At 43.2% G+C, this 14,098-nt stretch overlaps 1 protein-coding gene across 2 annotated transcripts in view; it reads right to left on the bottom strand.

Annotated features, from left to right (window-relative positions):
- The window catches only part of LOC117139307 (guanine nucleotide exchange factor DBS), a 46,740-nt gene extending 33,292 nt beyond the window's left edge, over positions 1–13,448 (bottom strand). Inside the window, exons 1-3 of one of the 2 annotated variants that reach the window (XM_033301550.1) lie at positions 13,103–13,448; positions 3,099–3,758; positions 2,617–2,910 (exon numbers count right to left, since the gene is read on the bottom strand). In XM_033301550.1, the coding sequence (XP_033157441.1) occupies positions 2,617–2,910; positions 3,099–3,758; positions 13,103–13,270 (1,122 nt within the window). In that variant the 5' untranslated portion in view covers positions 13,271–13,448. Of the gene's footprint in view, positions 1–2,616; positions 2,911–3,098; positions 3,759–9,188; positions 9,354–13,102 lie in introns of those variants that run through there. The other variant, XM_033301549.1, reaches the window with a different exon arrangement.
- Positions 13,449–14,098: the final 650 nt, after the last annotated feature.

The following is a 14,098-nucleotide window of genomic DNA, read 5'->3' as shown; positions in this document are numbered from 1 at the left end:
ATCGCTCCCTTTGCTCGAGAACACTTAATACACAATTTCCGCTTTCGGATCGGTAAAGGGGGAAAATCAAAATAAAACCAAGCCAAGCCAAAGCAATCCAAACAAAAAAAAACCCTATAAAGTACTTGCTCTTCGGCTGGGCCACTCTTTAGATGAGAACGCTGCTGCGTCTGCGCACAAAGGCGATTTAAATTACAGAACGTGCCCGGCTGCAGAGGGTATATAAAATAAAAAAAAATCAAAAAAATACAAAAAATGCCAACTGGACGCAACTTCCATTTAGTTCTGAGGCGGCACACAGAACGCAGCACACAAATTAAATAGCAATTAACATGCAGAGGCAGCTGCAAGTTAGCAGTTGCAACTGCGAATCGAGTTGCCACAGGTCAACCAGATGCCCGCCAGTTTACGACTCCAAATCAGCGGCAAATGTGCGCTGTGGCTGATTGATTCAAATAAGTTTATGTGGTTGGACCTAAGTGGGTCACGCCGAGCACTTTACAGCAGCTTTTTTTTGTACTTATAGTAGTATTTTTTAGCTGCCTCCCACGGACCGAGCACCACATGCTCCACAGTGCGTATGCGTTACGAAAATGATTATAAATTACATAGCAAACGGAGCTGGGGAACTGATTAGTGGACCCAGAACCTCTGACAATTCGATTTAGAAGGGGCATACATAGCACGTAGTGCACAACCCACACTTGCCACCACTTTGTCATTGAAATGGTTAAAAAAAAAAAAAAAATAATACAAAGACCTCTCTCTGCGATTCTAACAAGTCCAAAAAGCGTAGGCTGACCCGAAGGACGCTTCCGTGGTTTGTCTTGTACTTTTCATGACTTTTGTCTCTGGCCATGTGTAATAAGTATGCAAATTGCCAATGCGAATGCGAATGCGAGTGGAAAACAATTGATTTTTAATGAATACTGAGGTCAGGGTCGGATTCAAACACTACACTACACTACACCATACAACTGAACAACGAAGAAACACTCGACAATTATTGGCTATAAATGATAATGAACTTCAGACTTCGGGCCGCTTAGCTAATAAAATGTGAAACCAGAAATTACCTCAAAACTATTTGGCGAGGAAATCCTCTGATTTACGCTGATGTGACGGCTTTAAAGCGTTAACTTCTAGGCTGATAGCAGATATATGTGGCACTTGGGATAGGAGTATATATTTATACTATACGAAGCTGATTCGCACTTTTACGATTATTTCTTGCAGATTGTAAAAAGATCACACATTAAGGCACTTTTATAACGTATTTGCAGGCACTATTCGGGCATCACTCTGTCGCGATTTCAATTTATTTGCATGTTAATTCAACGATACTTTGCACATTTCTTTCGGCGCACTCTGTTAGCTCCCAATGGCGAAAAAATGCGAGACTCTGAAACTACGAATTTACGTATTTAGTTGGCAGTGGCACGTTGCACTTGGTCGGTCACTTCTGTTTACTACTCCATATACATTCGTCTTCGAGTCGCTTTTCTTTTTCTGGGCTTGTCAGTCGCTTTTTGCCGCTCACAAGACTGCGCGTCGCGAGTTCAAATGTTCAACTGACTTCAGAAAATCCGAAGCACAGACCCGTTAACAGTGCTTCGGCGTGCCACCAGCCGCTGTTAGCGCGCTGTTAGTTTTGACCATTTTTAACAGCGACTGTTAGGCGCCAGGGCTGCACAAGCAGCAGCTGTTATGTTACAACTGGTGACGAAATTTGAACATCAATGTTGTGTGGAATTAGATTAGTTTTCAGGGAAATTGGAATGTGACGTAAATTCGTGCTTAAAATGTATAAGCTAGTAAAGTGTGATTTACTTAATTAAGTATATATTCCAGTATTGACAAAAATATAGTTTGGAATTTAAGTATGACTCCTGTGACATATTTAACAAATAGTCTTTGGGTTTTTATTTCAGTATTTATCAGTAAATACTTTAAACCGCAACATACTCCTCGTTCAACAAGAGGACACAAAACATTCCATTGCAAAGTGGAAACCACAGTTGACTTTTGTTGATAAGGGCAAACCTCCGGTCAGTGTAGGTGATATAATCTTGAAAGATTAATTGCGCTGACGAAGAATGTGAGCTGCATGAAGTTCAATAATATGTTGCTGGATTTGATTATCACTGTTATTAATTACAAGTGAAAAGCTGCAAGTATTCGTATCTACATTAACAATATAGATACAAAGATGGTATTTGGTGAATACATTTTTTGGCTCAAAACTGAAAGTAGTTAAATAAATCGCTAATTTTTCCATACGATTTACTTTAGAGAAGCCTTGAGCGAAATTCTAACCCACCAACAACTGCGCCCTTGTAATTTTCGCAACTATTTGCTACGGAGAACACTTATCGCCTGATGATCGACCAATCTCCCGGTGATTCCCAAATTTCCACAACGATTTCTCAACTCAATTGTTACCCAACTATTTCCATTTGGCGGATAAAACCAAAGCAAACTATTTAGCTTCGTTTAAAGAACTTCATTCGGGGAGAGCCAAACAAATTGCGGCTAATTTCGCCTGCTGCGAGTAACTGCCTTGTAAATGATATATCTTTTGCCCGGATTTCTGTGTTCTTTATAGGACTCTCTTACCTCGCCAATTTGATGGGCCGTGCGCAGAGTCGCGGCAATTTGCGCAAATTTGCATAGGAATCGCTGCTCGAAGCGGACCAAACTGCCGTCGAATCCGCACACGAGTCGCTCACGTGCCTGCTGGATTAAAATCGCACGCGTGCGTGCCCAGTAGACGGGATAAATGTGCGACAGATGGCTGTCAATCAGCCGGGCCAGCGTGGCGTCCACGTCGGCGGGTAGTCGAAGTCGCTCTGGTGCAGGGATTCCTTCGGGGTTACTCTGCGGCGGAGGAGTAGAGGAAGGTTCCGTCAGCTGGGGACAAGAGAGAAAAAATGTAGTAGATTCCGAAACTTTATGATAATAAAGATTAACTAACAGGCATAGAAAAATAATCATACAATTAGTAATACTACTGCCTTATACAACAATTTTCCAATTGTTAAATTATATAAATCGACTTGCAATATTGAGTTCCATTTTCCCTCAGTGTAATTACGTACCTCTGTCTCCAGTGGGACTTCCTCCTCCTCTGGCGGCTCCAGCTCGTCGACCTCCTGCTGCTGCTCCTCGGCAATGCTGGCACTCAAGCTGCATTCGATGGGCAGGGCGTCCGTGTAGGACCCGTTACTGCCCTCCGCCAGGTCTTCCTCCTCCTGCTCCGCCAGTGCCTGCTCGATTGTCGTGGGTGCTGGCTCATTCCTGATCAGTGTGATGGTGGTGGAACTGCTCGTTGGCATCTTGGCCTGACCCGTTAGCCGCTGTTTGCACTTCTTGAGGTACTTTTGAACCCGCGACTTGCTGCGGTTCAATGTGTCTGCTGCGCCGGAGGCGGAGGAAGAGGTTGTTCCCGGATATCGACAGCACACATAATTAGCATTCGCGGACAGTTGCTCCACCTCTGGATGTTCCTCCTCCTCCTGCCCATGCTCCTCTGGATCCTCCGCCTCCTGATCCTCATCATCGCGAGCTATGGGCGCTGCTCTGGCCTCTTTCATGTCCCTGTCAGTGGACTCTAGGCTCGGAATCTGCCCTCCTGGGATTCCCCCACCGGGAACATCGATTTGCGTGTCACTCGGCACCAAGATCTCGGCTAATTCCGCTCCTGCTCCTGAACCAGTAACAGCTGCTTCTGCTCGCCCTGTCTCGATGTTCGTGTCAGCCTGAAAATGCAGAGGAAAAAAGCTAAGAAAAAGACCTCAGACACGTGTGGAGTTCAGAGTGCGCTTGTGTATCCGCCAGATACACAATTGCCGCATTTCAAATGGGCCAAAGTTCTTTGGCTCGCGGCACATGCACAGGCAATGGGCCAATGCAAAGAGCCGCATTAAACACAATTGCTTCGGTTACCACTGGCAACAGGGGGCATACAGTGGAGCAAACCCACATTATTATTACTATTATTTAGTATCTACTGTACCAAGTAAAAATATTCATTAATTTAGAAGACAGAAATATTTTCATAATTCTAAATTAATGTTTAAATATCTCAAGCTATTAACGTGTTTTCGTTGATCTTAAGAAAAGTTGACATAAAAGCTGCTAAATGAAAGTGTTATTGATTTATTACGCAGGACATCCTTTAAGTTACTAAATATAGAAAACAGGATAACCTAAGTTAAAGAAATGCAACTGAAGACTCCAAGATTCGATCCACTTTCCCACAGCAAATAGTTTTTAGAGGAGGGATTGGGGAGAGTCTCGGGTTGCCTTGTTGCATGTTAAAAGTTAAACAGAAATCAATTGGGGACAGCATTGATCCAAGAGACAAGACTAGGAAAAGGGAGTGCGAGGGGCCGCATTGCATGACAATCAAATGAAACGTCAAACGTTCGTTTCCAGTTGGTTGTTAGTTGGGAGGTTGTTGTTTTTGCCGCTGCCTCAGTTGTCGTTGTCATAGGTCAAGTGTAGCACAGTAGAATTCACTTTCTTTCAGATACGAGCACACACAAATTTGCAGTGAAAGTGGATGTGGTTTTCGGTTCGAGGATTTCGAGGGGAGGATAGTGTGGGTATGCGGCCTAGCAAATAGCCAAACTTTGACCATAACACACATAACCAAAACCTGGCATGTTAAACTTTTTGGTTGGCGAACCGAAATACTTTTGGTCTCGGCCAACAATGTGACATTGTGCGGTGCCGGTGCTTTTTCATTTATTTTCCCATTATCCACTCACTCGCCTTTCCACGCCCAAACGAATTTAGCTACTAACTTGGCCAAGGAATGCGGCTAGCTCTGCAAGTCCTGCCGCTAGCAGCTTTTTGGTCCTTCGTGCCGGCCTCTCAAGCGCCAGCGATGGCCGCCAGATGTCGCCCTCGGCGCCTGCGCATGCTCAATGAGTGGGCCGCACACCCATACCCATACCCATGCCCATACCCAAACTCGAACTTGAACCCCTAAACCCCTTCACTCCACTCATTTATTGGCAGTACGAGCCCGCAGAGACACAGATTTCTGTTGTCGAAGCTTATAAATTTCCACAATTTGTTCAGGCCGGGCTTTTTGAAGTGCGGCCAAAGCGACGCCAATAAATACCAATAAATATATCATCAATATTTTCTTTTTGGGCCAGGCACTGAGCGAAAATCTAAGCTCGTCCATAAAAAATGTTAAAAAAAAGATTTATGATACTTCTAATTCTTCATTTTAGACTTTAAGTTAGTCACAATGCTAATCTGATAGATAATCCTTTTAAAACTAAATCGCAATCTTTAGAATGCAACCCATTTTCTTGCAGTGCCTGATTCTGGGGCTGCATTCCGGCGATTGGCCACCGCTTGAAGATCAGTGCCCAGTGGCCATGGCAGTGGCACGCACGATCTGGAAAAAAAGAGGCAGAATCAGAGGCAAATGCAATTTGCTGTCATGCCAACTCTTGACCAAGTGCCGACCACTGCTCATCAATTAATTGCCCCGACTGGTCTGGTTTGGTTGGCTTTTGGCTGTGCTTTTGGTTTCGACTTGGAATGGGTTCGGCCCGCCCGGGGGCGTTTTGTCGGTGGGTTTCGGTGGGCTTTATCGGCGGCGGCGGTGGTGCGTGAGTCTTGGGCAGTGGGTCGGTCGGTGGTTGGTGCTGTGCTGCTAGCCCGCTGTTCAAATTATGGCCGCGCGTCAAAAGGAAATCGAAAATGTTGCACTAGTTGGCTGGACAAGCCATTAAAGAAAGGTCGCCTCACTGCACACCGACAGCACAACCTTGGGGCTGTGCCATGTATCTAAAATATATGCCGATCTTCCATCTCCCAACTCCCATCCAATCCGATTCAGCACTCTCTCACGCATCTACGGTTTCACCTAACGCCGTCGTGACCCAAATCGGAATAGAACATCTACCAACCACCAGCCAAGATACACTCCCCTTTGATTTAGTGGACTCGGACAAGACTGGAAATTAATTTTTATGCATCTCTTGTCACATTTGTGTTAATCAAAACATTATGACTGCGTTTTCGTTTATTAATTGGACAACCTACTCCGGCAATCTAAACACCTGGCGAAGGAGCTGGAGCTGGATGGAGCCTAAAAGCAAAAAAGCTGGAAATGTCATTGCCATTGCCATTTGGACGCACTGCCTCTGCCCACAAAGCAAATTTAATTTATTGCGTGTGATTTTGATAGCGCAGAGATATACAGAAATATTGCGTCAGTAACTAATTTGTTAGACGATCGTTGTTGCTCGTTGAAGATTGCAACGGGTCGAAAAACTTTGACTAATATAATAACAAGAATTATAAATCTCCATAAAGCGAATTATATTTTCATCTCGATTTGTTTATTCATCGTCAAAATAACTTAGTTTAATAACATTCGCATATAGATGGAATTAAAGGCTGTAGATTTAAAGTCGTATACCTTTAAAAAGTAATAAAAAAAGGCTTGTTTTAGCAGCATATAAACATGTAAAATAAAATATGTTTATGTGGGAATATGTAAAGATAGTGTAGGTTGTGCAAATTGCATTTTTTAAGAGAAAGACTGTGTGTGTGTGCGTGTGTATCTGTGTGAAAATGCGTGGGCCAAAACTGCCACTGCTTCCAAATTAAAGTGACAGCTCCAAGAAATTGAAAATGACTGTGAATGCGTGTCGTTAATGGGCTGTCCTAACCCCAGACTAAGGTTAAAGAAAGAGAAACTGAAAACTGGACAGGAAAACAGGTAAACAGGGAAACGGCGGGGGTGGCCAATAAGAAAATGCATTTGCATGGGAGGGTGTCTGAAAAAAGGCCAAAGTAAAAATAATAATGATTTCAAATTATTACTTACAATCATTATATAAATGTTATTTTACGAAACAATGTGTTTAATGATGAGCCAATAAATGTGACAATCAGAAAGCTAACATATGTTTTGAATTAATCATAAAACCCTTTTAAGGTTTTATAAAATGCTAACCTGTGACTCAGCTAACTCGACTGCCATAACTTTGAAATGATAAAGAAATTGTTATTAAACAATTGCGCATTTAAAGGCGAACCATGACCAGTTAAGCCATTGAACTTCCTTCCACTTATAGGTCAGATCGTCTTATTCGATTACAAAAAAACCCATTTCCTATATCAAATTTGCATCTCGTGCGTTGAATAACAGCTGCATGCCAATTGTCGGAGGTTTATGAAAGGTTCAATGTTTTAATCTTTTCCGCGCTGATATTGCAAATGCGTTGCAGATTTTGGTTTTGAGTTTTCAGTTTTCAGTTTTGAGTTGCATTTCGCTGTCGCCGACGAAGACGAACTCCAAGTCGCGAGTTGCAAAAATTCCCACGTCGTGCGTGAGTGCGCGGGAAAATATTAAACAGATTTTCATGTCGGCGGAAAAGCATACGAAAAATCGCTCTCAACTGCAGTTAACAGCTTCGGAGATTCGATTTGAAAGGCGTTCGTCGTCGGCGATTTTTTTTTTTGTTTTTTTGTTGGCAATCGCATGTCGCGGCGTTTTTGCATGATTTCTAGTTAAAATGCAAAACTCTGGCTGCGATAAATAAATATGCATGCCTCGGATGCAGCGAACAATGTGGAAAACGGCAACCGAAAACATAAACTGCACTTTGAATCGAAACTGACGAGCAGCGGATGCACAGCCCCCATCTATCCCATACCAACCCATCCCCATTCCCATGCCATCCACCTATTTGGAATTGGCCAGTCAGCCAGCCAACCAAGTTAACAGCGGCAAAATCACCAAACAGGCGGCGCAATTAGCCACCGCTGCCTGCTGCTAGTTGCAATTTTTATTTGCTCTCTTGCTTTATTGGCCATTGAATGCACCGCTCCGCATCCACCTGTCCGTCCGTCCGTAAGTCCGTCCATCTGTCCGGCCAACAAATGAGCCACTGATAAATATTATTAGCGCACGGCCAGTCGCAGTGGCAGTTGCACCACCGAAAACCAAGTGCAAGACCAGGTCCTGCACCCAGAGTACACTGAAAACGAAATCTGCTTAAGTTCAAAAAAAACTTACAACCCATTTGTAAGACTAATATTGCTCTTAAAGTCCATTCATTAGTCTCATTCTTCTAGTTCGCCTTAAATGTTTAATAATATTTAATATTTCACATTTGTCTTTGATCATTTTTTGCAGTGCACAGTTCGGTGCACCGGCTGCCACATTTGCGGCATAATCGCAATTTATTTAAATGCGATCCGGGGACTGCGGGTGATGGTACTATTGGCTACCACTTGAATTGTAGTCCTACCACAAGTGCTGCCACTCTGCAATTAATATCGACATTTTAACACTTTACGTTGAAATATTGCATCTCTTACTTTTCCCGATTGTTATTATCAATGGGGGCAGACAGTCGCAGTCCGTTTATCTAGTTTGGTGGTCCCTGATTCTGCGCAAACAGCTTTTTGCCTTGTCTACTCTTATTTTGGCTCCTGCTTTTCCAAGCCGCCAAATCGCGGCTATTTCCTTTGCATTTTCGCGTTGACTTTTCCTATACCCCCGCTATCGTATTTCGTTAATGGGCGGGAAATGCAACTGTCGCCGCAATCGAATGTCAAGGAAAACACCGGCGTACAAAAGTAGAGATTGCCCTGGCTGCTGATTGAATAACGCCAATCGAGGTGTGATCGAACTAGTTCGGTGTCGGAAATTGCCAATCCTAAAGCGTAGCAAATGCAGTCGTAAAGTTTTTCCTCAAACTGCTCGAGAAATGCAGTTAAATCGGTGCTAAACAGTGTGTTTTATGAAGACTTTAAATATCTTAGAACCAAAAAGTAATAACTAAATTAAACGCACCAGCTGCAAAATTCCACAGATGCCCGCGGGAGAAACCTGTTGCTCACAAAAACTCCTTGAAATACTAAAAACTTTCGCCAACTTCCCTTAACAAACTGACCGACCGTTTAATCACAAATCAACTTTCACGCCCCCCCAAAAAAATCCCAAAAAATATGAACTCTCGTTGTGAGCGCCCACTTAAAGCTAGCCACATTAATCTACAATTACTTTGTATGGCCAATGGCCAGAGCCGAGAAAAATGACTCAATTTAAATCAATAAAGGGCAGGCTCTTTCGCAAAGGTACGTGGTGACCCCGAATGCTGTGGAGACTGAGGCATTCGTGGATAAAGGGATAGAGGGTGACCCACCGTCTGAATGGCCGCATACGAGTGCCAGATCAACTTGGGACTGAGGGGCCGAGGATCGTAGTGCAGGCGGGCATATTGCTTCATGAATATTTTCCAGATTACATAAGCCATCGTCGAAGCGTCTCCGGTCATAAAGATCGATATCCACATGCAAATTATATGCGTGCCAGGAAACTGCCGGCACATCCACATCCACCTCCAATCCAGATTCGGGTACGGACTTGATGCGTAGTTTGTTGGATTGCGTTTATTGTTTTCATAAATAAAGCGCAGGCACACCGAAATTTGTCGGCTCGCATTATTATTATTATTATTATTGCTTATTATTATTGTTGCAATGGCGATATTCACTTGGCCAGACAGATTCACTTCATTTTTCACAGCACAATCGCACAAAAAAACCGATCCGAACCGAACCGAATGGCTTAAACCAACAAAGGCAAAAGGCAAAAGGCTGGGCGCATACAAAAGGAAGGCAGTGTGGCAGATACTTTTGGCTCCCCCTTCTCGTGATCTTGTGTATTATTTTAATATTTATTTACATTTTGAGCATTTTGCATAACGCGCGGGTCACGACGGAAATCGTCGGCTGGCAATTTATCAATACATAGTTGTGTGGCCTAAAGGAAAAAGCCAGAGTTAGAGCCGCGGAAAAACTAAAAAAAAATGGGCAGAAAGGTTCGCAGACGCAAAATCAAAACAAATGAAAAGCGCGCCAAAAAATCAAAACGCGCACAAATTTTGCTTCACTGGGCGTACGTTTTCCTTTTTTCCCGTTTTTGTTGTATTGCTGAATCGGTCGAAAAGATCAATATAGGAAAAAACGTCAAGAGCCATGAAGTCCGTCTGTCCGGGAAACGAGTTCAAAGCGTTTGCGGCGGCCGCTTTGCGCCAACTAAATTGAAATGAGCGGAGCGCGAAATGGAAAAGCCCAGTCGGCATCGAGGGTGTAACTCACAGATACTCGTACTCACCCAAACCCATTTTCCACTGCAGGCTTCAATGGTTTTCCATGCGTGCGACGGAACGCTTGTTGTTTGCATTTCGCCTGGGCTTTTTCGCTTCATTACAGCTTTTTGTTTTTGCTCAATTCGAGCTCAGTTCAGCTTACTTCAGCTCAGCTGACTCAACCGCCCATTTGAATGGCCGGCAGAAAAACGCTCGCGGAACATCAATGGCAGCAACAACAATAAACACAGCACACCCACAATTATCGGTGATTTATAGTGGATGTGGGGATAGGAATATCTCCACTTTGACGGGCGCTTGGTCACCGATTGCATTAGAATACAATCAGCGAAGGAATACATTTACATACATTTCCGAGAACGTTGTTTTTCAGTTTAATTGTTTGGGGTTTTCGGCAACTCAGAAAATATACATATAAATAAGCAAGTTATTATGCAGATCAATGGCCAATTATTTCGGGCTGCAAGATTGCTTGGTTAGGCAAGCAAAATCATTAAAATTAAACAAGAACTGCACTAAGTTCTATTTTGTGTATAAAATCCGTGGCATTACTGCTACGTCTTTATCTTAATTGAATTTTAAATCTTTATGATAGATAGAGTATCTCATAGTTCGGCATGTATCTTTCACTTCCATTTAGTCAGTATTTCAGACTGGGGACTGAGTTCTGTTTTATGCACACTGTTATTGTTTGCCCCGTTGAATAGCCGCCGCCGCCCTTGTTTCATGACCATCCCTCTGCCATAATTGTGGATACAATGCATCATATATAGACATCTTCAACTCCTGCCTTGAACTTGGCAAGTTCCCATATTATACACATATACAAAATGGAGGGCTGGCTGTCCACATTCATTTTGTTTGCTACTTTGTCGGTGTTTAGCTGAATGCCTTTTGACGGGCATTTGTTTACGATGCCAGACGAAGGCTTACCCTGGAACGCAAACGAGCTCGTGATTCCTTTGGTTCCTGGCTTCGAGATCCCCATGCGATTGCGTTATCCGGAACACGCGATGAGTGTTTACTTCGCTCTGGTTTCACAAAAAAATATCTGAGCAGTCGCTGAAACTTCGAGTGGTGCGAATAAACATTTGCCAGCGGGATAAACAATATATGGGCTCCACCGATGGCCCATAAATATAAGTATTAAGTGCTCTTCCCGGTGGGTCTGCCATATATTCCACTTGCGAATGCGAACGGGCATTAGAATAAAGTTGCACTGCAAATTGGGTTGTGAGTAAGAGTATCAATATTTCCGCAGTCAATTAAAACCAATTAATTGCTAAGCTTTTTGTGATTCACTAGTTCGTGATTTGATTCCGGGCTTAATTACTACGTATATCATATCATATGCCCTTTACAAACGGTTCTCTAATCATATGTACTATAATATTTCAGAATTTTACAATTAACTTTATGCATGCAATTGCCGCATTGCAACTATTTGAAAATTCAGTTTTCCTTCAGACGAGTGTCATAAAAACAAATCACCCATTTTGCAGTCTTTTAGTTTATATCAGTTTGCAGCCTAAATATTAGAAAACTTTTTAATATTCGATGGGCGTTCAACTTAACCCCTACGTGCTCTGTTTGAGATCCGCATTGTTACAAACACAAAAATTTCGAAATCGCACAAATGCCAGCTACAAATAATTGCCAAAAACACCGGCAAAGTCAACTCAACTTTCATAAAACGGCATTCAATTTGATTTGCACAATTTGGGGGCCTCTTAGCGGCTCCTCCGACTGTCGGTCGGTTTTCACATTTGTGGCATTTTGGCGTTTGTTTGAATTGATAACAGGCTGAAAGTGCCTTTCAAGCTGACAGCCATAATCGCTCAACGCCAACTGTTTGGCGGGCTGAAATAGTTTGGGGGGGGGGGGGTTGTTGCGGCGTTTTCCCGACTGCCAGGGGATGGAACTATATAGAACCAAGCCTATGTCTCCGCCAGGTCGATGGACACACCCACCCAGGCAGAGCGGAAACGGAACAAAGCCTCAGACAGTGGCCAACTTGGGCTCAGACGACCACTCCAAACCGGCAACTCCGATGGAGAAATTATAGCGAGTCACGCGAGTGCTAAACTTTTCTAACCCTTCTTCGGCAGAGGCGGCTGTGCCCCGCGATTCGCAGGAAAACCAAAATTAGCTAAAAATTGCACCGAATGCCCGAAATGATTGTAGTTAATTGAATTTGCAGCCTGGCTGAATAACTTTTAATTGAATTCCAGCTAAAAATCTAAGGGCTGTGAGCTGGAGTGATGACCCACTTGGGATCTAGTGCAGGATGATCTAAGCAGGGTAATAAATACATAACTCTAATTGGATAGCCAGCAAAGGGACAAAAACATTTTCAGAGTTAGTAATTAGGCATAGCTTGGTAAAATACAAAACTTATTTTGCAGGCCTGTATAATAGAGCACCAACTTTATTGACTCTAGCAAGTGCTAAGTACTAAGGTAATGAAAAAAGTTAAGTCACTTTTTGCGATTAATATTAATGACTACACAGATGCTTCTATTTATTAAGTTATTTTTTGTGGATTAATGGTACTCCTGTGATCAGTGCCAATTTACGCAACTTAGTGCATACTAGCATTATTTGTTATTCTTGTTAAAAGCTGCCCATTAAAAAAGTAGTTAACAGCTGTTTAGTAATGGCTAGAGCAGCCTTGAAATAATTAAATTTGTTTTGCACTTGTTCATTGGCTTAATAAAATGATACATTGAGGAACTGCATCGACAGAATACCCTAATAACCGAATACCCTCTATCTAGTCAAGTCTGGACTATTTATTTGTTTACCAATGATCTCATTTCAAAGCCCATTAAATTGTTTAGCAACTGAGATTAAGTGGAGACTAAAATGTCAGTTTAATATGGCTATAGAAGTGGCTAAGTGGTGGGGTCACGTTGCTACTAAACCATTTCTTTCGGTGTACTCACGTGACACTGCCTTCTGGCCAGTCGGCGCCTAATCCACTTGAACGCCTCCTGGCGACGCCGGACGAAGGACATGCTGGAGCGGTGCCACAGATGCAGGACGATGACGAGGAGGCGCTGCACCCAGACTCCCAACCGCTCGCTCCACACTTCCCGGCGCAGCTGGAACATTAAGCACAGCACTCAGTCCGATTTTCACGGGAAACAAATACCATAACTTTCGCCCTGCGATATTCCTGGGCGTTTTGGCCAAGACGCGGCTAGCTAATAGAATTTCACTTTTGTTTTGGGGGCGGCGGTACGCGGTACGGAACCGTTGTTACTTCAGTTGCGTTTGTTGTTTGACTGAGAATGCCGCCGAGTTCGTTTCTCCACCTCGGCAAACTTTGAGTGAGTGTGAGCAGTAGACTCGACTTGAGACTCAAGACTTGAGACAGAGAGAGAGCCCTGCACTTGCGATTGTCACCGTTGCTGATACTTATACTGTTTTTTTCATTTTAACGTTTTTTGTTGTTGCTTTCCGCGTTTTGTTTATACAATTTTCTGGTGCGTGTGGCTTACTGGGGAACCCAGAAAAATCGTACTACTCGTACATAAATAATGCAATAAGTTGGGGCCCCACCGAATCGAGACAAAAACAGAAGGCGGAAAAATTGAAAAAAAAATCGAAACTGTTTTTGCATTCGCTGCACACACACACGCACCCATCAAACATCACACCTTTTCTTCTGCTGTCCGAACACTGGAATACTTGAATATACTCGGCTTTTAACCGAGCTTTGCACTCAATTTGATTGCCGGCAGAAGCGACTGCAAAATCCACGGTAGTCACATGTGAAACACGCAGGGGAGGCCCATTTTACGGTGAAGGCGAAGGTGTTGCTTTTGTAATCCGCGGCCTAGGCACAGTGGTCGCAAAACTACTAAAATGGGTGGTCAAATTTGGTTTTTGGCTCAGCTCAAAATATATACTAAATACCTTATTAAATGGATTCAAGA

Source organism: Drosophila mauritiana, chromosome 3L (assembly GCF_004382145.1).
Source record: "Drosophila mauritiana strain mau12 chromosome 3L, ASM438214v1, whole genome shotgun sequence".
In the NCBI taxonomy this organism is placed as follows: domain Eukaryota; kingdom Metazoa; phylum Arthropoda; class Insecta; order Diptera; family Drosophilidae; genus Drosophila; species Drosophila mauritiana.
This window is presented reverse-complemented; position numbering and strand designations above follow the sequence as displayed.